Source organism: Alternaria conjuncta (genome assembly GCF_024043145.1).
Source record: "Alternaria conjuncta strain BMP 0040 chromosome Unknown scaffold_7, whole genome shotgun sequence".
NCBI classification, from domain to species: domain Eukaryota; kingdom Fungi; phylum Ascomycota; class Dothideomycetes; order Pleosporales; family Pleosporaceae; genus Alternaria; species Alternaria conjuncta.
In genome coordinates, this window is record NW_026250096.1 from 1,794,090 (window position 1) to 1,817,330 (window position 23,241).

The 23,241-nt window shown below is 53.5% G+C and overlaps 10 protein-coding genes across 10 annotated transcripts; 5 read left to right on the forward strand and 5 right to left on the reverse strand.

Annotated features, from left to right (window-relative positions):
• Positions 1 to 1,285: 1,285 nt before the first annotated feature.
• J4E85_005715 (uncharacterized protein) lies at positions 1,286 to 2,643 on the forward strand (the record flags this gene model as incomplete). Its single annotated transcript, XM_051469958.1, has 2 exons — positions 1,286 to 2,194; positions 2,251 to 2,643. 2 exons carry the CDS (start codon positions 1,286 to 1,288, stop codon positions 2,641 to 2,643), a joined length of 1,302 nt encoding a protein of 433 aa, XP_051326789.1.
• Positions 2,644 to 2,888: 245 nt separating this feature from the next.
• J4E85_005716 (uncharacterized protein) lies at positions 2,889 to 4,383 on the reverse strand (the record flags this gene model as incomplete). Its single annotated transcript, XM_051469959.1, has 3 exons — positions 2,889 to 3,544; positions 4,013 to 4,195; positions 4,251 to 4,383. The coding sequence occupies 3 exons, from the start codon at positions 4,381 to 4,383 to the stop codon at positions 2,889 to 2,891; spliced, it is 972 nt and encodes a 323-aa protein (XP_051326790.1).
• A 1,203-nt stretch (positions 4,384 to 5,586) lies between these two features.
• Positions 5,587 to 6,462, forward strand: J4E85_005717 (uncharacterized protein; the record flags this gene model as incomplete). The annotated part of the gene is made up of 1 exon (XM_051469960.1): positions 5,587 to 6,462. The coding sequence occupies one exon, from the start codon at positions 5,587 to 5,589 to the stop codon at positions 6,460 to 6,462; it is 876 nt and encodes a 291-aa protein (XP_051326791.1).
• Positions 6,463 to 6,678: 216 nt separating this feature from the next.
• J4E85_005718 (uncharacterized protein) lies at positions 6,679 to 7,464 on the reverse strand (the record flags this gene model as incomplete). The annotated part of the gene is made up of 1 exon (XM_051469961.1): positions 6,679 to 7,464. The coding sequence occupies one exon, from the start codon at positions 7,462 to 7,464 to the stop codon at positions 6,679 to 6,681; it is 786 nt and encodes a 261-aa protein (XP_051326792.1).
• A 337-nt stretch (positions 7,465 to 7,801) lies between these two features.
• On the forward strand, positions 7,802 to 9,008 carry J4E85_005719 (uncharacterized protein; the record flags this gene model as incomplete). Its single annotated transcript, XM_051469962.1, has 3 exons — positions 7,802 to 7,828; positions 7,880 to 8,722; positions 8,775 to 9,008. The coding sequence occupies 3 exons, from the start codon at positions 7,802 to 7,804 to the stop codon at positions 9,006 to 9,008; spliced, it is 1,104 nt and encodes a 367-aa protein (XP_051326793.1).
• A 634-nt stretch (positions 9,009 to 9,642) lies between these two features.
• On the forward strand, positions 9,643 to 11,287 carry J4E85_005720 (uncharacterized protein; the record flags this gene model as incomplete). The annotated part of the gene is made up of 3 exons (XM_051469963.1): positions 9,643 to 9,787; positions 9,844 to 10,351; positions 10,405 to 11,287. 3 exons carry the CDS (start codon positions 9,643 to 9,645, stop codon positions 11,285 to 11,287), a joined length of 1,536 nt encoding a protein of 511 aa, XP_051326794.1.
• Positions 11,288 to 11,348: 61 nt separating this feature from the next.
• J4E85_005721 (uncharacterized protein) lies at positions 11,349 to 13,486 on the reverse strand (the record flags this gene model as incomplete). Its single annotated transcript, XM_051469964.1, has 2 exons — positions 11,349 to 13,313; positions 13,358 to 13,486. The coding sequence occupies 2 exons, from the start codon at positions 13,484 to 13,486 to the stop codon at positions 11,349 to 11,351; spliced, it is 2,094 nt and encodes a 697-aa protein (XP_051326795.1).
• A 335-nt stretch (positions 13,487 to 13,821) lies between these two features.
• J4E85_005722 (uncharacterized protein) lies at positions 13,822 to 14,124 on the forward strand (the record flags this gene model as incomplete). The annotated part of the gene is made up of 1 exon (XM_051469965.1): positions 13,822 to 14,124. The coding sequence occupies one exon, from the start codon at positions 13,822 to 13,824 to the stop codon at positions 14,122 to 14,124; it is 303 nt and encodes a 100-aa protein (XP_051326796.1).
• Positions 14,125 to 15,226: 1,102 nt separating this feature from the next.
• J4E85_005723 (uncharacterized protein) lies at positions 15,227 to 17,046 on the reverse strand (the record flags this gene model as incomplete). The annotated part of the gene is made up of 2 exons (XM_051469966.1): positions 15,227 to 16,758; positions 16,869 to 17,046. 2 exons carry the CDS (start codon positions 17,044 to 17,046, stop codon positions 15,227 to 15,229), a joined length of 1,710 nt encoding a protein of 569 aa, XP_051326797.1.
• Positions 17,047 to 19,449: 2,403 nt separating this feature from the next.
• J4E85_005724 (uncharacterized protein) lies at positions 19,450 to 23,180 on the reverse strand (the record flags this gene model as incomplete). The annotated part of the gene is made up of 6 exons (XM_051469967.1): positions 19,450 to 19,962; positions 20,011 to 21,855; positions 21,905 to 22,533; positions 22,586 to 22,915; positions 22,966 to 23,092; positions 23,175 to 23,180. The coding sequence occupies 6 exons, from the start codon at positions 23,178 to 23,180 to the stop codon at positions 19,450 to 19,452; spliced, it is 3,450 nt and encodes a 1,149-aa protein (XP_051326798.1).
• Positions 23,181 to 23,241: the final 61 nt, after the last annotated feature.

Genomic DNA, 23,241 nt, shown 5'->3' on the forward strand with positions numbered 1-23,241 from the left:
CAGCGTTTCGACGTTCTGTCATCATCCGAGTATGAGGCCGAGTTGCTACGCTGCGAACGCGGCCCGACCTATTCATCCTGAGTTTGCTCTTGGGGCTGTGTTGCATCATCTCGTTCTGTTGCAGGTAGCCTTTTTCTCAGTCGGAACGAAGCATCTATGACACTGATACCTTCTCAAGGTACCTATCTAGGTAGATACGAAACGTCCGCGACGATCTCTAGGTGACCGCGAACCAATTGCGACAACGTCCGCATTGACGATCGAATTTCTCGACCCCAGACCATCGATTTCCTGCAAGATGAGAGGGGAATTTGTAGGGACTCGCCGGGCTGTCAGTGAAGCTTGTCAGGCCCGCACAGGGTGCACATGAGGCCGTGCGCTATTTCCGAATCGAGTCGGGACATTTCATTCTGAGAAAGCCTCGAAGATGTCAGGCACAAGGTTTACGGCAAAACGCAGCCTGGACAATACGAATGCGAAAGCTGCGAAAACAACGTTTGCGATGTGTGCTACCTCAGCCTGGGATCGACCATGAATGAAGGTTGGGCGCGGCCGTTGAATGCCACGTGAATGCGTGGCGCACGCCAAGATACCTAGGTAAGGTTCGCTAAACATGGTGCTACCAAGTCCCACGAGCCCGGTCCTTCCTGGGTGACGTCGGCCAAATGTAAGCATCCCAGCCTCATATTCGTCGCGACGTATCGCTTGTCGTACAACAGCCGCATCTCAAACGGCGCCTCTAACCCCTTCCCAGCTTACCTGGTCAATGCGTTTGCCTCATCTGGGAGCAACATCTCTCGAACAAGGCCCGATCACACACACGAGACAAGGTACGCAAAGACCTTCTGGCAGCCTTGCAACGAATAATAAGCAGAGGATGGTGAAGAACAGGTCGTGATCCGACCCCGGGGAACGACGTAGGCGACTCTAGGGAGCCGGGACAATCATCCGCAACGTAGTCCAGACCCTCCGGTGGTCTCTAAGCCGAGCACACATTCTACAATGCAGTTTCACCGTCCGGAGTTACTTTGCGAAGACCAACTCAAGCGTCCGCTCATGCAGAATAGTAAACTCACTCACAGCTGCCGCTTGTCTCCGGGGCTAGAGCAATGCCAGTCGACATGTGTATATAAGCCTGGGGGAAAGATGTGTTTTCGAAGCATCAGTCACAACGAGCTCACTCCATTCAAACAATCTCCCCTCTTAACCCTGTCTTGTCATTACAAATTTTCATTCCTGTTACAATACACATCACAACATCACGAGGATGTCTACTCGCACCATCATGAGCAGGCCGGCTAAGTTCCGCGCCCTTTGCCGGACATCGAACTCGCAGGCGAGCTCAGTCAGGAGGCTGGCAACTATGGCCGACTACAAGGCTGCCCAATACAGCCACCCCATGGGCGCTATGCCACCGGGTCACAAGGCCGTCGTCGGCAATCTCCAGACATTCGAGCTCCCTGAGACTCTCAGTGGCAGTGCAGCAGACAAGGCGCTTGGCAAGAGCATGATTGACGCCTGGAAGAGAGACGGTATTCTCCAGATTTCCATGGACCCCATCAACCGCAAGCTCGCTGATGCGGCATTCCTGTGCAGCAAGAAGTTCTTCGGTCTCGACTACAAGCAAAAGGCAGCTTGCTTGGATGACCAGTCTTTCGCTGGCTACATCGCTTCGGGAGAGGAGATCACAGACAACATCGCCGACTACAGCGAGATCTTCACTGTCACCAAAGAGCTCGCACAGACTGACTCCCGTGTTCAGCAGAAGTGGCCGTGCCACGGTCCCAACCCATGGCCGTTTACTCAGATGAAGACTATCATGCAAGCCTACATGGACTACCTTGGCGAGAGCGGGGAGAAGATGCTGTCGCTCATCGCCTGGGGTCTTGGATTGGAGGACGGCAATGCCCTAACCAGGTACACGCAAGATGGCTGGCACCACATGCGTGTTCTGCGCTTCCCCCAGACCGATAAGACCAACGGCAAGGGCAAGGCTGGTCGCGGTATCGGCTCGCACACTGACTACGGTCTGCTTGTCATCGCTGCCCAGGATGCCGTGGGTGGCCTGTTCATCCGTCCCCCGATTGAGGGCGAGGAGTATGCCAATTGGAAGACGACCGCAGCCGGCAAGCACGAGGACACTGACGGCTGGGTCTACGTACCACCCACTCCCGACGTCTTCACCGTCTTCCCCGTAAGTCACTCCAACCAACACATTTCTCAGTAGAACCTTACTAACCACCATTCCAGGGCGACATGATGCAATACATCACCAACTCCTTCCTCCCCTCAACCCCCCACAAGGTCGGCCTCAACACCCGCGAGCGCTTCGCCTTCGCCTACTTCCACGAGCCCAACTTCTCCGCCGTCATGAAGCCGCTTCCGGGCTTCGAGGCCGGTCAAGAGCCTACTGAGGGCATCCACTACGGCAGCCACTTCACCAACATGTTCATGCGCAACTACCCGCAAAGAATTACTGCCGACCGCATGAAGGCTGAAAACAGGATGGCGCTCTTGGACTCGCCTGACCTCCGCTGGAAAGATACTCCGGCTATGGATGACGTAGTCCGCACTGTTCCTTACGAGGCGATCACTGAGACTGAGGTCAAGTCGATAAGTGAGAAAAAGACGGCGTCTCTCTAGATGTTTCCTTTGTTTGTGTTTCCTTTCTATCAGTGTTTTCTTTTGTACGCATGTGTATGCCTGGGATTTGGAGGGCGCAAGTACTATAAGAGTACGCGGCGCAGCATCTGCTGAGGATAAATTGATACCAAGTCGTCATTTTCAGTTTCGCGCATTGAGTAGCAAGAGGCACATAACGAAGTCCTGAAGTACAACGGCGTTGGCCCACGAAATCAAATCAAGTGTTATGTTAATCAAGTGTTGTGTTATTCTTCTTCAACATCTTTTTTCTCCGGTGGCTGTGACATATCGACAGCTTGGTTCTGATAGGCGGCTACCACCTCCGCGGGAACCCTGCGCTGCCCAGCTGGCACCATCAACTCCGTATCTAAAGCGTTTCGAATCAAAACTAGCGCATCATACAAACTTTGATACCTCGGTATAGGCAAATCAACATCTTCCTTGTCTGTCTTAAGAACCCAGATATGCATGTACATCAGCACAAGCGCATGTGCCGGCGCGCTCATCGGCGTGGTAATACCCTGCTGTACAGTCTCGCTCCAGCCAAACGGCGCGATGGCTTTGAACTGACCACTCATTGGCCTGTTGACTTCCAAGACGGTACCTGCTTTGCGGATCTTGGAGTCGCGGACTACGCGCTTGGATACGGAGCCGTTGGGATGTGCTAGGATTGCGCTGTCGCCGTATTCGCCTATGCGCAGTGCGACGGTGTTTCCGGTCGCGTTGTAGTCAAACTCAAGGGTGTTGTATGAGGGGATGAGGTCCAGGATTGGACTGGCGTCGCTGCGAACGATGTCGACGAACCTGTTATGGAGTTTCCATGATGCGAGAGACGTGGATTCGGACATAGTGAGCTTTGATTGGCGATGCGAGTACGAGTAGTTGTTGAGCAGCAGACGTTCTGTGCGATCGACCTGTTGTCTAGTGATCCAGGAACTAGAACTCACCTTGGGAACTTTGTTCAGCCTTGATAGTGGAGTCGAAGCTACTAGGCAACAACGCGACTTAAGGTCACGGGATATGTAAAGGTACTTGGGGAAGTTGAAAGATGGTACCAGTGAATGGCCGGACACGTACATCGCCTACCCTGTGAGTAAATAAAACTGAATGGAGAATGGACAGCAATTGATTGTTGGAAGCAAAGCCATCACGAGGTAGCTGAGAGATTAGGTACAGTTGAAGTTTGTATGTCATTTCATATCATATCATTGGGGAGTTTTCCGGTGCACTCATAACCCATGCCCTTCTTTGAAGTGTCTCATAGCACAGTTGCCGATACCGGGGACCTATACAAGGTTTACCAGGCAAATCCCTTACTCTGATGAACAAATTAGCGATGAGCTTCACCGGCCTGATTGGTACTGCATACCGTAGTGAAAGTTGCCATCGTTGTTGACGATGCGCTCGCCCAAGTTGATGTCGCGAGTCTCGGGGTTGCCATCAGCGTCGAAGAGGGTGGCACGGAGGACGGGGACGTCGCCATCTCCCTCAAGTGCGAACTCGATGTTCTCGGCAGAGTTGGCAAAGCCCTCGCCATCCCAGTGGAAGTTGCCTGGTCAGATCAGTATCGATACCAATACTGTGTTGAGGATGAATGTCATTCTTACCGTTGTCGTTGCCGATGCAGGTGTTGAGGTCGATCTCGGCGTCATTCCACTCGCCTTCGGCGGTCTGGAGACGAGCCTTCAACACATGGTTGTCCTCGATGCGAATGTCCTCAGCAGTGTGGTAGAAAGTCATTGTGGATGGTGTTTGGGTGGTAGTTGACTTGATGTAAGGAGTCAAATGAGGCTAGAGAGTGTTCAAGTGTGTGAGACGAAGAGTGAGGTTGATGAGAACTCCACAATGTGAGGAGGAAGCTGAGGGCTTTATGCAAGATCGTCGGCCGAGTACCGGCAGCCCCACGGTGACGGTCGAAGTCACAGTGACCCATCTGCCAAGCCAACAAGCATTGCGTAGTCCAGATCCACCACTTGTGCAACTCCATGGGAGCGGTGGAAAGCCATGGCCACTCTTGTGTCTTACCATCTGCCCTTGAATTCCCTATGATGCCGTGCCGAGTGCCGGCTTGGAGGCGGTGACTGTTTACACGAGATTACCAGATTGGGCGACCCACGTAATTCGTCAGGTTACACACTGATCATGAGCAGCTGCGTAGACGACCGCCAAGGCAGGGGAGGTTGCGTAGAGCCATGTAGGCGCCCCAATTTGCGCCCCGTGGCTGTGTGTGAGTGGCTTTACAGCTGTGGCCTGACCGCAACGTGCATCACGAGTGGGTCTCGTGCATCGTTTGCCAATCAAGCCGTGCAGACGCGATTGTGGCTGTGCAGGCAGAAGAGGATGCTGCGTTCGCGAAGCGGATCCTTGTGTACTGATGGTGTCGCGGCTTTCGTCGTTTGCTCTTGGCAGGAATGGGAAGTGTGGTGTTGAGGATGAAGAAAGAGGGCAGGCAAGGAGATTCAGGGTGCACGCTAACCCCGCGCTAAGTCCGCACGGGCCGGACCTTCCCCACCCCGCGATATCATTCGACTTCGTCAACGTATCCTGCCGACAATGATCGTTTCTTGACGCAGGTTTCACCGCTTTCTCTCCAGTACATCATTGCACTATGTTGGGTCTACTGGTACATCATGTCATGTCCCCCAACCGCCTGATACACACTCCGCCGTTCATAAAGGAGCCGCTCTCTCAATGAGTTGGCTTCTTTTGGCAACGGGGTGGATGTTGAACAAGCCTCATCTACCTTGAACAAGGCCTTTGCAGCTTCATGAATGCACAATGTAGGTTATACTCACACAGCTTCATTATGAGTGCCAATTCACCCGTGATGGCCATGTCATATTTCCAAGCGATCTTCCCCCTCCCAAGAGAAGCGGTCAGTACTCGTCAGAACCGCAACCGGAACAGAAAATGCCTCAACGCCCTCGCAGCAAATCCTTACCAATGAAGTCGGGCCTAAAGGGTTTGAACAAGGTACTCAAAGCTGTAGGCTTGACACCCGCGAGCACAACTGCTAACATCAAACCAACCCCTCTAAAAGACCATGACCACATCAAAGCGATCATAGAGCCCTTCAGACAGATATGGATGACCGTTCTAGAAAATGTTGAACACGATTGCGTGAAGAACTTCTTTACTGCTCGGAAAGGCGATGTCACCCACTACTATGTCAACATCGCAACAGATCCAAACGGAGACCCGGCTACCGCAAAAGGCCGTGCGGCATTCCCACCAAGCGTGCCTGACGATCTGCAAACAGCCCTTATGAAGCTCGATCAATGCGACAGGAGTGCATTCTGTTTCCTATCATGGATCCAGGAGGCGCTTCGACCCGTAGGGGCAACGGCAGAATGGGTCATCATCTATCCATCTCGCCATACCAAAATCCATGTCAGTTCCGACCCAGGTCACAATGACGATATTCTCCATTCGGTCTTCGCAATCACTACCCCCAACCGCGAGCATTACTATGCTGACTTTACACAAGAACAGTTCGGGTTTGATGCGACAGACTGGTTCGGCCAGAGAGAAGACTACCTTGCGAGACATGCGTATGGCATTGCGCGTATTGCCTCACACGAGGATGAGACTCACACAGGACAGCAAGCCTTTCATTCGAGGAAGGAGTTCGAGATTGGTATCTACATCTACGCCGCTTGCGAAGAGATTAGTTGGCCTGCTTACCGTAGGCTTCTGGTTGACGAGCGTATGGCTTGGGTCGATGCTCACACGAGAAAGATCGTTGAGGGGCACGATATCGATAAGCTTTGGAAAGAAGGATGGGTGAGTGACGACGAGGATGAACATGACGAAATATGAACGAGGGCAGTGCGGTTAGTGATGTAGATGCCAAGTTGGCAAGGAACACGCAAATTGTCCAAAGACGAATATTAAGTTCCCAGGACGCAATAACAGACTCAAGAATTGATTGAACCTCTCTTTGTGCTTGCCTTGGCGACAAAGCTACGGTAGCGTATACCCCCCATCAATGACTAAATTCGCCCCAGCTGTTCGAGCATATCAGCAACCTAGTACTCACATAGCAAAGAGAAAGGGAGAAGACTTACTCATATAACTACTCGCCCCACTCGCCAAAAACACATACGCGCCCTTCAACTCGCCCGTCTCACACAGCCTCCCCGCAGGCACCATACCCATCCACTTCTCCCTCCACTCCTTCGGATGCACATCCAGCATATCCGTCGCAATGAACCCGGGAGAAATACAATTAACACGCGCGAAATCCACCCACTCAACACTCAAACAGCGTGCTAGCTGCACAACGCCCGCTTTCGACGCGTTGTACGCCGCCTGTTTCTGCGGGACGTTGACGAGGATGGCGGATACGCTGGCGGTGAAGATGAGATTGCCGTGGCCTTGCTGCTTGAAGATTACGCCTGCGGCTTGCGCGGTGTAGAATGCGCCGTCGAGGTTTACGGCCATGATGCGGCGCCATTGGTCTTCGGTGTAGTCTTCGGCGGGGTGGTGTGTTGCGATGCCGGCGTTTGCGACGACGATGTCTAGGCTGCCGAAGTCTTTTGCGATGGTGTTGATGACGCGGGTTATTTCTTCTTTGTTCTCGACGGAGGCTTTGTAGGCTTGTACTCGTACTCCTGTTGCGGAGGCGATGGACGCGGCGATGGCGTCGGCATCTTTGGTGCTGGAGTACAGGATGGCGACGTTTGCGCCGGCTTCTGCGAGGGCTTTGGAGGCTGCTAGCCCGATTCCGCGGACGCCGCCTGTTACGGCTGCGGTTTTTCCTTTGAGTGAGAATTGAGACGTGACATGTTCGTCTGGGTTGGAAGGTTGCGCGAGAGGCATTGTGGGCGATGTAAGTCAAGGTAGAAAGTGGAAAGGATGCGATGGGAGAAAAGGTTGGCAACCGAATTGGCGCACCATGGCGGTTTCAATCTTATCGGACGATGGGTATCGGAGTGGGTGTACCTGCTAGGAAAACATACCTACATCATGCGGGTAGGGGTGTTGTCATTTAGCGCATTGGGGATACACCCCGCGCAGGTTGACGGTTGCCCTTGACCCCACGATCCCCGCACTTGCGCTTCGTCACACCCGACCTGTGTTCAGATATACTGGTCACGGGCATACAAGATGGAGCTCTCGAACTCAACGAGGCGCTGCAGTCGATCTAGAAAACAACATGTCTTCCGTGACCACCACTGAGAAGGTGAGATCGTTGTAGTGCGCTTTCCCAGTCAGAAACTGATCCATTCTCCAGAATCCAGCCTTCGTCCTTCGTGCAATAAAGGATGTCGCATTTGAGGACCGCGAAGTGCCAAAACTACGCGACGAGCATGAAGTCCGCGTACATGTTGCGCAAACAGGAATATGCGGGAGCGATGTACACTACTGGCAGCGCGGCCGCATCGGCGACTTTGTCCTGAACAGCCCCATCATCCTTGGTCACGAGAGTTCTGGGACAGTCGTGGAGGTTGGCTCAGCCGTCAAAAACCTCAAAGTGGGAGATCGCGTTGCCATTGAACCTGGTGTGCCTTGCAGGCGATGCGACTACTGCCGATCTGGCTCATACAATCTTTGCAACGATACCATATTTGCCGCTACGCCACCTTGGGATGGAACACTTGCAAAGTACTACACTGTTGCCAGTGATTACTGTTACAAGATTCCCGACCGCATGAACATGGAAGAAGCCGCAATGGTCGAACCAGTCTCAGTCGCAGTCCAGATCTGCAAGGTTGCGGATTTGCGCGCGAACCAGACGGTGGTCGTCTTCGGCGCGGGGCCTATTGGAGTACTGTCACAGGCAGTCGCAAAAGCTTCAGGCGCGAAGAAAGTCATTGCTGTCGACATCTCCCAGGCAAGACTGGATTTTGCCAAAGCATATGCGGCAGATGGCGTATTCTTGCCTCCAAGGGCAAAGGAAGGAGCTGACCCCGTCGCGCATTCGGAGAGTATTGCTGCAGCCATCAAAGAGCAGTTCAATCTGGGTGAGGGTGCAGATGTCGTCCTGGAATGCACAGGAGCCGAACCGTGTATACAGGCCGGCATCAATGTGGCGAAGAAGGGCGGCACCTATGTCCAGGCAGGTATGGGCAAGGAAGTAAGTCTGCATTCAAACCGTCGCTGGGTTCAGTTGCTAACGAAAACGCTAGAATGTCGTCTTTCCCATCACGACGGCTTGTATCCGCGCATTGACCATCAAGGGCTCTATCCGCTACTCGGTCGGCTGCTACCCGAATGCGATAGACCTGGTGGCCTCAGGCAAGGTGGATGTGAAGAAGCTCATCACGAACAGGTTCAAGTTCGAGGATGCCGAGAAAGCTTTCGAGCTGGTGAAAGCTGCGCAGGAGGGCGTCTTCAAGGTCATTATAGAGGGTGTGCAATAGACATGGGCGTGAATGGAATCGAGATGTTGCATACCATATCCCTACTTTGCGATGATGAAAACCTGATGTGCCAATATTGTATAGCAACGTTGTCTCTGTCATTCAGCCACAAAACCATGCGCCGAAAACAGGTTCAGGGCGTGGCGTATTGTTGCGCAACACTTCGGTATCGAATGCTGCGTGACTACGCGGGATTAGAATAGCGCCACGAGCCGAGCGGCGGACAGCGTGCCGTCCACACAGCAAATGCAAGCGGTACATGGACAGGCGGGATGCAAAGACGAGTCTGGAGTGTCAGGCACCCGATGGTCGACTGTGCCCCGTAACGAGATTCCCCGGGCTAGGCTGATATGACGCAGTTAGCGTTGGGGTGACAGTCGACCGTCCACCCGGCATGACTCGCGCATCACCCCATTCCATCCCGATCGTCGCTGCAACCCGCATTCCACTAGCATGAACCGGCGCTCAGAACCTGGGGTAACAAAGCCATGTGCCGGCTGTGGGCATACCCCGTAGCCGGGTCATGCAAGACCGTATATATATCCGAGTTGTCGACGCGTGTTTCAAGCCTTCTTGCTGATTGATCAGAAGACTTCTCCCGACTGTTGTTTCTACTGTCATCGCGATTGCAAAGATGAAAGACGCCGATATCGTTGGTCATGCCATAGCGGAGGTGCTGCCTCAGACTAACAAGTACTGGTTCCAAATCCCGCACCTGCGACGTTTGAACTTAATCTTGTTGGTACCTCTGCTGTCTTCGGCTGTAGCAGGATATGATGGTGAGTATAGCTCCGCCACGCCTTCAGACACAACAAATCCCGCTGACACTCAACAGGCTCGTTGATGAATGGTCTCCAGTCGCTCCCCCAATGGCAAGGATACTTTGGCCACCCTACCGGAGCCCTTCTCGGTCTGGTCAACGCGGCACAATCTGCCGGCTCCGTCGTCGTGCTGCCGTTCGTCGGAGTGCTCTCTGATCGCTACGGCCGACGCATAGTGTTGTTCAGTGGTCTCATCGGTGTGATCATTGCGACCATCATACAAGCAACAGCAACAACATTGGCGCAATTCATTGTCTCACGAGCTGTCGTGGGCGCTGCGGGCATGTTCGTCGTCCAACCCTCCCCGATGTTAATCGCCGAGCTGGCCTATCCTACGCACCGAGGCAAGTACACAAGTGCTTTCTGGACTATGTACTACCTCGGTGCTATCTTGGCTGCGTGGACAACGTTTGGGACTCAGAACCACTCGGGGAATTGGAGCTGGAGGATACCGACGATCTTGCAGGCTGGATACCCACTAGTGCAACTTGCATTCTTCTGGACCTTGCCTGAGTCTCCCAGGTATGAATCGCGAGCGCTGTATAGAGCTTCGTAAGTACTGACACGGTAATCAGATGGCTCGTCGCCAAGGAGCGGCACGATGAAGCCCGAGGAATCCTTGCCCGATACCATTCTGGTGGTGACGAACATAGCCCGCTAGTTACCCGAGAGATGAGCGAGATCGTTCACGCCATTCGACAAGAGAGTGCAGCCAAATCGGTACAATGGAGTGCGCTTGTTGCTACCCCTGGCAACCGGAAGCGGCTCTTCCTCGCCGTGTGCGTCGGTGGATTTGCACAGTGGAACGGCATAGGGGTGGTGTCCTACTATCTTACCCTGGTTTTGAACTCGATCGGCATAACGGATCCATTTATGCAGACGCTCATAAATGGTCTGTTGCAAATCTTCAACTTTGCCGCAGCTGTAAGCGCGGCTCTCTTGGTCGACCGACTGGGACGACGAACGCTTTTTCTCTGGAGTGGCATCGGCATGCTAATCTCGTACATTGTCTGGACGGCATGCTCGGCGGTCAATAACGAGGACAACAACAAAGCGGCAGGATATGTCGTCGTGGTGTGCCTCTTCGTTTTCTATTTCCACTACGACATCGCATATACGCCACTTTTGATGAGCTATCCGACTGAGATCTTTACCTACAGCCTCCGATCGAAGGGCATCAGCTGCGAACTGCTCTCCATCTATGTTTCTTTGGTCATCCAAGCGTTTGTCAATCCGGTCGGCATGGAGAACCTAGGCTGGAAGTACTATATAGTCTTCTGCTGTTTGCTGGTGGTCTTCCTCGGGGTCACGTACTTCTTCTTCCCAGAGACGAAGGGTCGGAGCTTGGAGGAGATTGCTGAGATCTTTGATGCCCTTGGAGCGTCGCCTGATGCAGGTCTTGTTGAAAAGGAAGAAAAGTTCGACAAGCAGCATATCGAGGTAGCCGGAGTATGTTGATTGGCAGTTTGTTGTAACCAATAGATTTGGCGTGGTGTCTTGGTCCAGACAAAATCGTGCTTCAACCCCATGCAAATTGCGAATCGGAATACACGTTGGGTCCGCTCGGTTGTGGCTGTCCTGTGTCATCGACGTCCGGAAGGAAGTCAGACCAGAGTCCCCCCTGCATCAGTACATCAGCCTCAGCATCATTGGCATTCGGCCACATCATGCTGTAGACGTTGTTGATCTGTGTCTGTGGAGATTCCTCGGTAGCATGTTCCAATAGGTTGCCAGCGGGAGTCGCGAGCAAGTGTGCATCCTGTCCAGGAATCTCAGATTGTAGGAACGGGCCACAGAGACGTTGAAGTACATTCAGGCAATCCTGAGCACTCGGATTGATTGATGACAATAGCTGCATAGTGTGCATTGTCCGCCTGATCTGCGCACGCCAACTTGCCGAGGAAGGTGAAGTAGGTTCGTTACGCAAACACACGCAGGGTATGAGCGAAGCCTGGAACAAGAAGTACAATGCGTACCACGCAGACATCCGCACGGGCGGAGAGCTAGCCCAAAATGTACTGATGGCATCAATGCTCATCTCAGCTTCACGGAGACATCTGGCATATGCCTCTTGCACTGATGCCGGCACAGTATTGTCCATGTCTTGCGATCTGGCTTGTAGCACACGGCGAATGACATACGGTCGATACATGATGATCCTGAAGTTGCTTAGCCGCCACCACATGATAGCATGGCTAGTCGCGAATTGAGCGGGCATAGTCGCTCCACGGCGATACCAGTCGGGGAGTGATGATTGCCATCTGTCTATTACAGTATCATCGAGACGAATCAACTCCGTAGCGGCTGGAAAGGGCATCGATATGACCTTTGTGTATATGTCATTTGTCAGAATGTGGAATTTCGACTGCATGATGACAGCACTGAACGTTGTGACGTGGTCCGCCTCGCTCGGAGCAGTGCGTGACAGATTAGTCAAAGCCCTGTCGGGAATGTTCAGAGGCAAATGAACTTCAACGTTCTTGTTGGGCCAGGCCAGAGGGCGACCGAATGTGACGGCTGCGCCAATGTTGAAGACAAACATGGACCACCATACGCGCCGGCGGATCTCCATGTTGAGTGGGGTGATGTCCCAATGATTGAACTCCTTGTGTAGTCCTAAACCAATAGCCATATGAAGGGCAAGACCAAGATAGTTGTACCCACTATTTGGCTTGTTCCGTTTCTGCAGGTAATTGGACATGAGCGTGAGGGTTTGGACAAGGGTGATGTTGCCAATTTCCAAGCTCTCAATCGACAGGTTGGACTTGGCAGCCATGAACAATCTCCTGTCTGTGTCGGCCGGGCCTGTAGCCGTTGTGAAATGACCTATCGCAGCGATCATAAAAGCGAGCGCATGCCAGCTACGGCCGTTGGGGCGAGGAATGACCTGGGCGTATTGAGCACGGAAGGTGTGTTCCTCCACGATAGGATACGAGATGTGGTAGAGGCTGAAGTAACCGTTGATAGCGGCATCGAGGTCGACGGCTCCTAGATCAAGGCTATCCCATAGAGGGGTGTACAGCCAGTGCCCATTTTCCGGTGTAGTTGTGCTGAAGCTGGACGTGGGTGGCGCTTTCCGCGAAGACTGCTGAGCGTCGGGAAGGAGCAGTCGCAACATGGCAGCACCTGACGCAACGCCTGGATAGCCTGCCTCGCTCTCATCCACGGTGAGCGAAGCCATGCCATCGACGACGCGCTCGTCTTCCCCGGGAGAGGTATGTGTATGTGTGCTCGCGGCGTCTGTCTCGGCGGGACCACTTTCCTGGGATTGTTCATCCCAACTGAAGTCAGCTGGACCAGAAGGCGGCCCTTCAAGCGAGACTTCAATGGGCGGTTCGTCGGCTGTGCCTCTTTTGTTGGCAGCATCTTCGTGGGGGGATGGCGCGTCGTCGCCCTGGGCGGTCTCGAGCTGTCGCACACGCGCTTCGGCTGCTTGGACGCGTTGTTCTGCGCGGGCGAGTTGAGCTTGTGATCGACGAAGTTGCTCTTCAACTTGAGTGAGATATTTGCGCGTCAATGGGGTTCTACTGTGCCGTTCGTAGAGACAGTGTCTCCTGTTTCTCTTGCAGGGCCCGCATTCTGGGAGCGTCTTGTCGCATCGCGCTTTCCGTCGGCGGCATTCATTGCAGGCTTGGTCGCGGTCGTGGTCTCGGTCATCACGTGCGAGGCTGTCGGTGCTGTTCATATGCGTCTGGCCCACTCATGCTTGAGGGTGATGTTGTGCTGTGTTGGATTGCGACGGATGGAAGTCGCGGGGTTGAGCTCAGGGCTCACTGACTCGGTGACGGTGCCAGAGGCACGCACTGGCGAGTCATGCCAGATTGTCGTCGATACATCGACATCAGACACAAGCTAAATCTGAAGAGCGCATACATCAGGTCGGGGTCTTTCACTTTCACTGTCTTCCATTCTAGCCGTAAAAGTCACGCTAGTTGGTTTTTTCAAATGCTGCAAACTGACATCACCCCCAAGTTACCAACACGACACCCGCCATGAGCCATTCTCTACCGCCCATACCCATGGACTTCCGCTTCCTTGATCTACCCGCCGACATCAGACTCATGGTTTACGAGTTCCTACCGACATGTCTCACGCACAACGAGATCACCATCGAGACGGACAATGAGAGCGGACTTCTTAAGACGAAAACCACGAAAGTCAAGCTCATTAACATTTGGTATCCTACTACTGTACGCCTTATCTCCAAGATCATCCGAGAAGAAGCTACACCAATCATTGCGCGCACTGCGGCAAAGCGCAATAGCGCACTAGTAGTCGACGGCTTCTCAGTATGAGCCATCTCATCGCAGAGTCATTTCGAAGACTCATCGCCGTACCGTGGATGTACATGGAGACGTACCAGCTCAGACTTCGTCGGCAAATCACAGTCATCACATACCCAACCACCCAATGTACCATTAAAGTCATTGCAATCGGATCATCACGAGACGAGCGCGCAAACAAGAAGACGACGGCTTCTCCAAGGTGTCGCGATCGGGCCCTAAACTCATTGTCTCATGTGGAGATCTGGAAGTCATTGCGCGCAAGCAAGGACCTCTTGAGACAGCTTCGGAGTTTCTGACCTGGTTTTTGGAGGCGCGCAGGACAGGATCTAGCTGCGTGACCGCTAGGCCCGAGAGTTCAGCTTCGGATCCAAATAGCTCGGCTATAATCAACTGGGCGCGTCAAGCTGGTTGGCATTTATCTCAAATGCGACCAAGAGCCAGAGCGATTGACATTGCCATTGACGCCGTGCATGTACTGTCGATGGGCCGTCAAGAAACCGTTGCTTCCTTGCTTCGATTCGAGGATGCAGCCGAGCGACCGTATCTGGCTCAACGACGCGACATCCGATTTAGAGTGTGTACAGCACCACTAATGTTCGCAGCTCATTCCGTGTCGCGGTATGTTCCATTGCGCGGCCCTTCTCCGGGTGGTAAATTTGGTTACTTTGTCGAGCACTTTGACCTTGAGTACGGAGAATGGATCAAGGCTTGGGTTCCGCAAGACTGCATTTAGCAGGTCACGGTAGGTTTGTGCCGCGTAGTAGCTATGTGGAATGAGGCTGACACAAGGTGCAGACAAGATAGTCTAATTAGCTCATGCGCTCTGGCATCGCCATGATAACCGATCAGCTTGAGGGTGTAGCATAAATGTAATAGGATGTAGGGTGTCGCAGAACCTTTACTAGAGACGGTGTATGTATCAGTAGAGAGGAATGTTGCTCAGCCGCGTTGACTTGAAAGGGCAAAAGAAGAAGCAGAACTTCAGACCAACATCTTGATGAGAATGACATGTATTGTGAGCTGAGCAACTAGGAGTGACTCAAAGTAGGAATGAAGAACGGAACAATTCCAACGACGCGATGTCACCCTTCCACCCGAATTCTGGGCTCGATCAGTGATTCCAAAAATCACTCACGTTCATGCTTGTTCCACAAGCACCCGTCGTGATGTGTCTCCTGAAGCGATCCTCTTCGCGAACCTCGTCCCAATTGAGGATGTTACGCATGAAGTACTGATATTCTGTACGGGCAGAAGCTGGTAGGTCAATGCCTCCTGTGTATGAAGCATTTTCCACGATCCAGTGGGCCCTTACTTCACGCACTTCTCTCGCGGATTTTGGGTCCCAGTTCCCAAGCGTTGGGACATTGCCAGTGACGAACACGTGATTGTCCGTAGACGGATGGTTTACGAAGACGTTAAAAGTAACGTGAACGTTACACTGACATGTCTGAGCTTCAGGCTTGTCATTACGCGTGCTGCCCCAGCTAGGACCCCTGACACCGCCACGCCGGTTCGCAGCCGTGTAGAAGGCAGCGTGCGACCATGTGAAGTCGGTTGCAGATACGGGCGCGCCGTTGTTCTTGTCGAATTGTAACGCGAGACCGCCATCCGGAGGCGTATACTTCCTCACCATGGCCATGTAGCCGTCAGCGTAGGCTTGCACAGCGGATAACACTGATTCGAAAGTGGCCGAAGCGGAACGACTGGGATAGGTGCCAATAGATATGGTTGGTAGTAGGTCGCGGAAGAAAGGTAGAGAGGTTTCATCGATCGTCAGTTGTTTTTGGTCCTGCCACTGTAGTCTTGCAAGATAGAGCTGCTCCGCGGCCGCAAGTGTGGTCACATACCACGGGTTACCGCCGTGATCAGCATCTTCGGGGTATCGGCCCACGCCTACTGCCCGGTTCTGGGAAGATCCGTCGTTGATACCGTATAAAGGGCGAAAGGAATCGGTCACGACCTTGTGATTGGCAAGAGCTCTTGAAGAGCAAGGTTGAAAGGTGCTGTCAACGCATCCAGCCTGAGGATCATACGTATGAATCGAGGAAAGGATGGAACTTGTGTCTATTCCACTTCGTCCGTGCGCAGCGTTGAGATTGGCGGTGATGTGTTTACCGTTCCAGAAGTCCTGGAGGAAGCACAGAATCTGTGGAGCCGTGACGGCGCAACCCTCGCAGTATTTACCCAAGGTCTTGCCGAGTGCCATTCCCTCGACGAGTGCGCGATGAGATGCTGAGAGGGTAAAGAAAGAAGAGCCCTTTACTTCTTCCCACAAGTCGAAGCTGGTCTGGTTCCAGTAGCGCTCCGTGTGTTTGAGGTCATCAAATACAATCGGCCAGATGAAATTCTGAACGAACGTCCGTACAGACGAGGCCCATACAGTCCCCTGTGCATCCGCGAGGAGATTATTGGCGTGGATAACCATAGCCGTAGCACGAAGTGCGGGACCATCTTGTTGGGGTCGGTTCCAAGCGCCCTTGAAAACATTGCCGTTGAATTGGAACTTGGGCTCTCCAGGACCCCCCGTATTGTCATCCCCAGAGGGATTCCGAGTAAACTGCAGGTCTCGCTGAGAGTGCACATAGTCGGTAATGTCGTCTGAAATTTCTGGGATGTCGGTCACGGATAGACGTTCAATGAGAACTTTGAAAGTCAACGCAGCTGTTCTGATCCACGTGTAACGGTCTCGATTGTCAGCTTTTAGTCGAGATGTGATGGAGGGTTCAAGAATGTACAATCTGGATCCGACCGACTAGAAACCACGATGCCATCTTTGATGTTCTTCAGCATCCCATTCAGCGAAATGGTTTGCTGAGCTTTGATGAAATCTTCGAGTGAATCTTCCCGCTGCTGGTGATCGATCGAATTCGCGTTCGCATTGACGAGGAGCGACGTGGCCGAAAGCACACGAAGCAGGAAAGCGGCCTTCATGTTGAGCGTTGCAGCAGGAACAATATTCGGGAGAAGAATGGTCCGTGCTGATGGTCTAGTAACAACTCCGATGCGTTATTGATGGCAGCGTTGAGATGGATGGGTGGGATGTTTCGGCGTGATGCATGAACAAACAAGTCCGGGCTGCAGATGACATCCACGCTCTCTGCGACAGCCTCTGCATCTTTCATACTTGCCAGATCAGCCATCGCTATGGGCAAGAGCCATGAGACATTAGCAAGCACTCCCATCGCGCCTCATAGTTGGGGAAGCCGCATTGGGACGCGATCAACGCGGGATTGAGCGCGCCAGGGTCGAAGACATAACTGCTGTAAAGCGAAATGCCCTCATATGAGTCTCAACGATGAGCAAGGAAGGAGCCATAGTGTATTAAGATGAGTGGTGCCGGGGGTGAAAGACGCGAAGGTTCGTGTCCAAGGTAGCTCGTGTCTTCGCTCTGACCAATGACGTCAGGTCGTGGCGTTGACGCGTCTGCGCGTGCCTTACTAAAACCTCTCCCACACCTTCACCAGCTATTCGACTGCGCAATTCGACATTGACACCCTTCCGCTCTCTATCATTGACAGCTTTGGTTCCAAACGATGCATGCGTCAGTCATGGAGACGTGTCGATTGTCGAGCACGACGTTCAACCTCTACTTGACCAAGTGTCCTTGGCAAGCAAGCCACGGAGGGTGCCTATGAGCCAGGACCTCAACTTCTTTCAGCATCATCGAGGTGAGATCGATGCGCAAACAATTCGTGCATATTTACATTGCTTTCACCACCACGTTCTGGTTCCAGCAAAGACCCAGAGCACACAAGGTGTGGCTACGCATCTACAGAAATATCATCAAGGTAGAAGTATGCAACATCTTAGCATCTACTTATACATTTCTAAAAGCACGTATACGATACGAATTCTAGTCATATCTCGTAAATCCGCGTTCGGAGAGCAAAGCTATAGTTTGGAACACACGTGGTTCACAGAATCCACTTCTCGACCCTGGAACCAACACTGTGGAACGAAAATGCCTCTGCTCGCTTGTACCGGTGAAAGCCGATTCCATCTCACTGTCTCACTCATCACAAAACTCCGCGTTCTTCTAATAGGACAGATAATCACTCGCCTCAAACCAGACTACAGAGTCGCACCTGGGCAACATCAGCAACCACACCAACAAATTCTACAGCCCGCGCATCCCATCACAACCATGGGCCCAACAGAACCACCTCCCTCGCTCCCCTCGCCAGGAAAGCCCACATCCTCACCACAGCCAGCCTCCCTACCCCCAAAGCCCTTCCCCCTCCTCTCCCTCCCCAAAGAACTCCGACAAAAGATATTCACCCACCTCGTCCCCAAAACCCAACACCACACCATCCCCCTAAAATCCGGCCCACACCATCTCACCCTAGTAACCACAACAATGCCCGGCATCTCCCTCCTCGCCACAAACCGACAAATCCAAACCGAAGCATCCTACATCCTCTCCCCCCACCTTTCCGTCATAAAGTCCACAGCCCCAACAATAATAATCTCGGCAGACCACCTCCTCGGCGTAATAAACCTCCACGACTCCTTCCGTTTCCAACCCACATTCTGGACCTTCCTCTTCCACCGCATAGAACCGCGAAGACGAGACTTCACAATCTGTTCTATCCGGCGTTACCGAGAGGGCGGAATCACGTCCGAACAGCTGTCCAAGAGGCTTAGAATGTGGACGCTCACCACCTCCCCAGACCCAAATCTAGACATCTTAGAAGCAGTAACAACATTCATCCTCCGAATCCTTTCCTACATAGCGATATGCATCCCCCCACCAACCCTGCACACCTACCCCCCTTTAAACATCCTAATCGACATACCCGTCTCCTTCACCGGCGGCCCCATAACAGCAACCACCTCCCTCCCCCGCAATATCGCGTATCGGATATTCTTCCCGAGTCATCCTTATCTGGCTCGCGTCCGACCTGGCCACACGAATCTGTCTTGGTTGCTACAACGTATGGTATATCACGCGTGTTGGGCGTTTATGTGCCGCCACGCGACGACGGTGTGCTTGAGTATCAAAGTGAGGTTTTTGGACGGGGAGGGCGGGGTGTTGCGGGGTTGGGCTGGGGGAGCGGAGGGGTGGGGGATGAGGGAGGTTGTGGTGCATAAGAGTGTGATTAAGGGGGTGAAGAGTGCGGGGATGAGGGGGAGGGGGGTTGTTTATTATGGGGGGTTGGGGGTGGGGGATTTGGTTTGAGGTGCACGGGCGAATTGGGATGTTGGGGAGGTGGGCACTTTGATGTTCCAGTCAGTTTGCAGAGATTGCTGGAGTGATGGTTCTAAAAGAGATCCAAACTTGCACAATTAGGGTATACGAACAGCCCAATCTACGTACGATTATTGCAATCTCAATCAAAGTACAAAACCGCCCGTGGTGACTACCTTCCAGTTGCGCACGGGATGCGTATCTTCCAGTTCTACACACCACCAGAGCACCTCTTTTGTCTTGTCGATTTGTCCACTCTCCTCGTAGGCCCTAGCCATCGCGTACCACGCTTCCGAATAGTCCCAGCCGGCACCAAGCTTTGTGAGAGTGGAGAGTAGCCCAAATGCGCGGTCGCGGGCCGCGAGACGGGTGAGCGTGGGTGACGAGAGCTGGTTCTCTACTGACGGTGTGTGAGAGGTTAGGTATTGGGTCTTCGATGTCGACGTCTTTGTATGAATTGAAGAGGCCGATGACTGTAGCGGAGGAGAGATGGCGTCGGTGTTGGCAGGCTCCAGCGGTATGACCTCACTGTAGATATCCAAAAGGATGTTTGAAAGACCGACGATGGCTTCAGGGTGGTCTGGGAAATGTTGTAGAGCGCGCTCAAAGTCTGCACGAGCTTCATGCTTCATCGACTGGGCTACAAGCTGTTCTGCGCGCTGTAGCAATGTCAGTAGAGGTAACACCGACGATATTGGGAGACTTACAGCAGCGAACACATCCGCCCACAACTCCTCAACACTCTTTCCACCACCCCACCCCTTGTCAGCTAGCGCCTTGGCCGTTGAGTGTTCCAATGACACCTCTGCTTCAAATGTTTCGACCAGCTTCAATGCCTCGGCAACGGCCTCTCTGGCATCTTGAAACATGTGCGCTCTCGCATATAGTCCAGAAATAAAGATCCATATGCTGACCAGCAACGAGACTTTTTGACGACGTTCTTGGATTTTGGAAAAGTGGGGATCCGCAGGTATGTAGTCAGCATGTGGCAGGCGCGAAGGCAAGCGAGTGTCCTGTCTGGGTGGTTGTTCTTCGTGACCCAAGGGCGGAGAGGAGTGATCTAGGTTATGGGCGACGGGTGGAAGTGGCGTGTCACCCTTTTCTATTGACTTTCCTGGAGAGCTGGGATTGGAAATGCGTCGAGGCGATTTTGAGTTTGCAGTGCTACTGCGTGCACGAGTGCTGTTTGGAACGTGTTCTGGAAGCGGTGGTACCTCTGGAACGGTGTCTTTGCCGGCCTGACCATCATCCTGCTTGTGGTGGTGGAACAGATGGTGTCGATGATGACCGTTAGTAGGAGCTGCGCCGTTGTCATCGGTGACTTGAATTGCAGGAGGCACTTCCGGTTGTGTGGTAGCTGTCTTGGAGCTGACCACAGATTTACTTCGATCAACATTTTCTTGCTGAGTCGTTCTGACTGACCCTCGTCCGCGGAAGATACTACCTCGTGTGCCCGAGGCGGTCTTTGGAGGCGCCAGCGACGCAGGTTCGGGTGGAGTCTTGACTTTGTCAGCTGCCGGATCGCCGAACAGTCGACCGTACAGTGCAAGGAGCTCGTCACATCCGTCAACCGCAGCGGTGGCACCATCGGTGATCTCGAGAAGCGACAGCTGCGTCATTTTGATCTGCAGTATATTGCTTTTTTCGAAACGTTCCATACGATCAACAATGCCAGATTCAAGAGGCTCTTGACCGGCAGCCTCTTGGAGGTGTTCGCTTCGGAATGCGCCCGAATCACGGCCGAACAGGACAGCAGGATCGCCGAATTGTTCGAAAGCCGCCTCGCATGCCTTCTCAGCAGCGGTAAACTCAGACCTCGACGTCAAAAGCAGGGCAAGAAGATGCCACACGGGTATCAACTTGCGTTCGCGCCCATATTCAGTGGTGATGCCATCCGACAAAACTCCGTCTACACTGACCGTCGTGCCCTTTGTTGCCGGAGAAAGTGCACGCTTGGCGATTTTGATGGCACCGGGGATGTCCCTTGTTTCAGCGAGAACCAAAGCGAGGGCGTACAGAGCTTCCACATTATGTTCGTCGCCGAGATTAGGTGAAAGCGACTTCCTGAGGTACTGCACAGCTTTGGCCTGAATCGTGGCCCGTGCCTCAACCTCGTAAGTGAGCCGTGCCCAGTGTGCTTGACTGATGCCAATGGCGCAATAGGCGGCAGCTAGGGCTGTGGGTTCGACGAAAGATGTGCTCGAAGCAATTGAGCGGGAATCAGACGTTGAGCGAAGGTGATCTGCCTGCTCTAACCAGTGCTCGATACTGTGAGCGATCTCGAGAGCTTTTTCGGCGTCATGCCTAGATCCCCATCTACAGAGCATCCTGATGGCCTCGGCGGAAGTCCTCAACACGATGCTGTCGTCGTCAATGCCAGCCTCGAGTTCGCCTGACTTTTCCGATCGATCCTTGTTCCGCGTGATGATCTCGACATAAGAATCGTAGGCTTTGTATGCCAACTCAGGCTCGGCTAGAGATGCGTGGACAACGAAGAGGTTGCGCAGGATCTGGGTCGAGTGGTACGTCTTGGTGGCTGCTCGATAGAGGATCTATATTACATTAGTCATTGGATCTTGTCGGGGTAGATGAGTAACTTACATCAAGCACGCCTCGCGCAACACCCTCTTTTCCACCCTCGCCTAGATCATCGTCGCTCCAGGTGGGACCGCAGAGGAGGCGCCAGTTGTCCATGACGGAATCCACCCACGTTTCGACTTCATGATTGGTCTCGCTGGCTTTGGGAAAGTGTGTCTCTCGTATCAACAGGTTCTCGTAGACAGCCTCGACGCGTTTCAGCTCCGCCCGCTGCCGTAATCGAGCGTCTGACTGGGCGGTAGGCGTTGGCTTCTCTTGTATGATGGGCGTGGAATCGGGTTCGTAGGCGAGGTCATAGCGGAGGATGGTTGATAGCGAGTCGTAGTAGGCCTTCCATGCTAATCTTCGATACCGTGCTGAGTTGCCAACGTCTGATGCGGCGTTCTTGGAGGTTGCATCCCAGAACTTTGCCCAGTAGCGGTAGGTGCGCAGAGCCTCGGACGCGTTGATTCGCTCGCTGAAGCCCATGGACTGGTCGGACAGCTGACAGAGGCGGACGAGAGACTGCTCTCCCCACATTTTGAACTGGGCCGATTCGGTGTTCGGGGTGGTTGTTGTGGACAGCCAGGGTAGTATTGACGAGTAGATGGTGGCTGCCTCGCCAATTGCACCTGTCTTTTCAAGCGCGGAGCCTAAATCACGTCAGTTCGCGGGCCAGAATGAGGTCATACAGTATAGCTGTACCCTTGAGATATGTGCCCTTGACCAGACACACCCGAGACCAGCCGCTCAACGTGCCTGCTTCGCCCGACAGCTGGGTCGCGACTGCCCCAAAGTCCTGTGGAAGCCGCGCCACTGCCAGTCCCGGCTCGTCCAGCACGTAATGGGCCCAGCCGAGGCAGACGTTGGCCTGGAAGGCGTCTTGACCCTGCGTGCCATCTTCTTCGATTGTAGCGAGCAACGAGGGTATGATCTGTGACAGGCCGGTGGTGGAGGCGGCAGAGGAGGCGGTCGAGGGCCTCTTGGTGCTGTGTGCGGCTATCTGGGCGTCGGAGCGCGCTGTGAGGGTGAGGCCTTGGGTCGCCGTTAGCCCTCAGAAAGACCAAACAGAGAGGTTTGCTGACATCGTCGGTGCGGCGCATGCTTCTCGACCTTGCGACACAGCTCAGGCACGTCGGCCCATCGTCCGGCGCATCGAGCCTCGTCCAGCTGCTGTATGTAGCGCTTGGCCTTTTCGCTCTCAGGGGGGGTCTGTAGGTCCTGTAAGCTACCGCTGTTGAAGATGACGTTGCTTCGGCGCCAGGGGAGAGGGAGGACAGCAACCTCGACATACCACCATGGTGCTAAGAATATGCCTTTGGCTCTGGACAGGGTCGCGATGTCTGTAGAATCATGTTCGA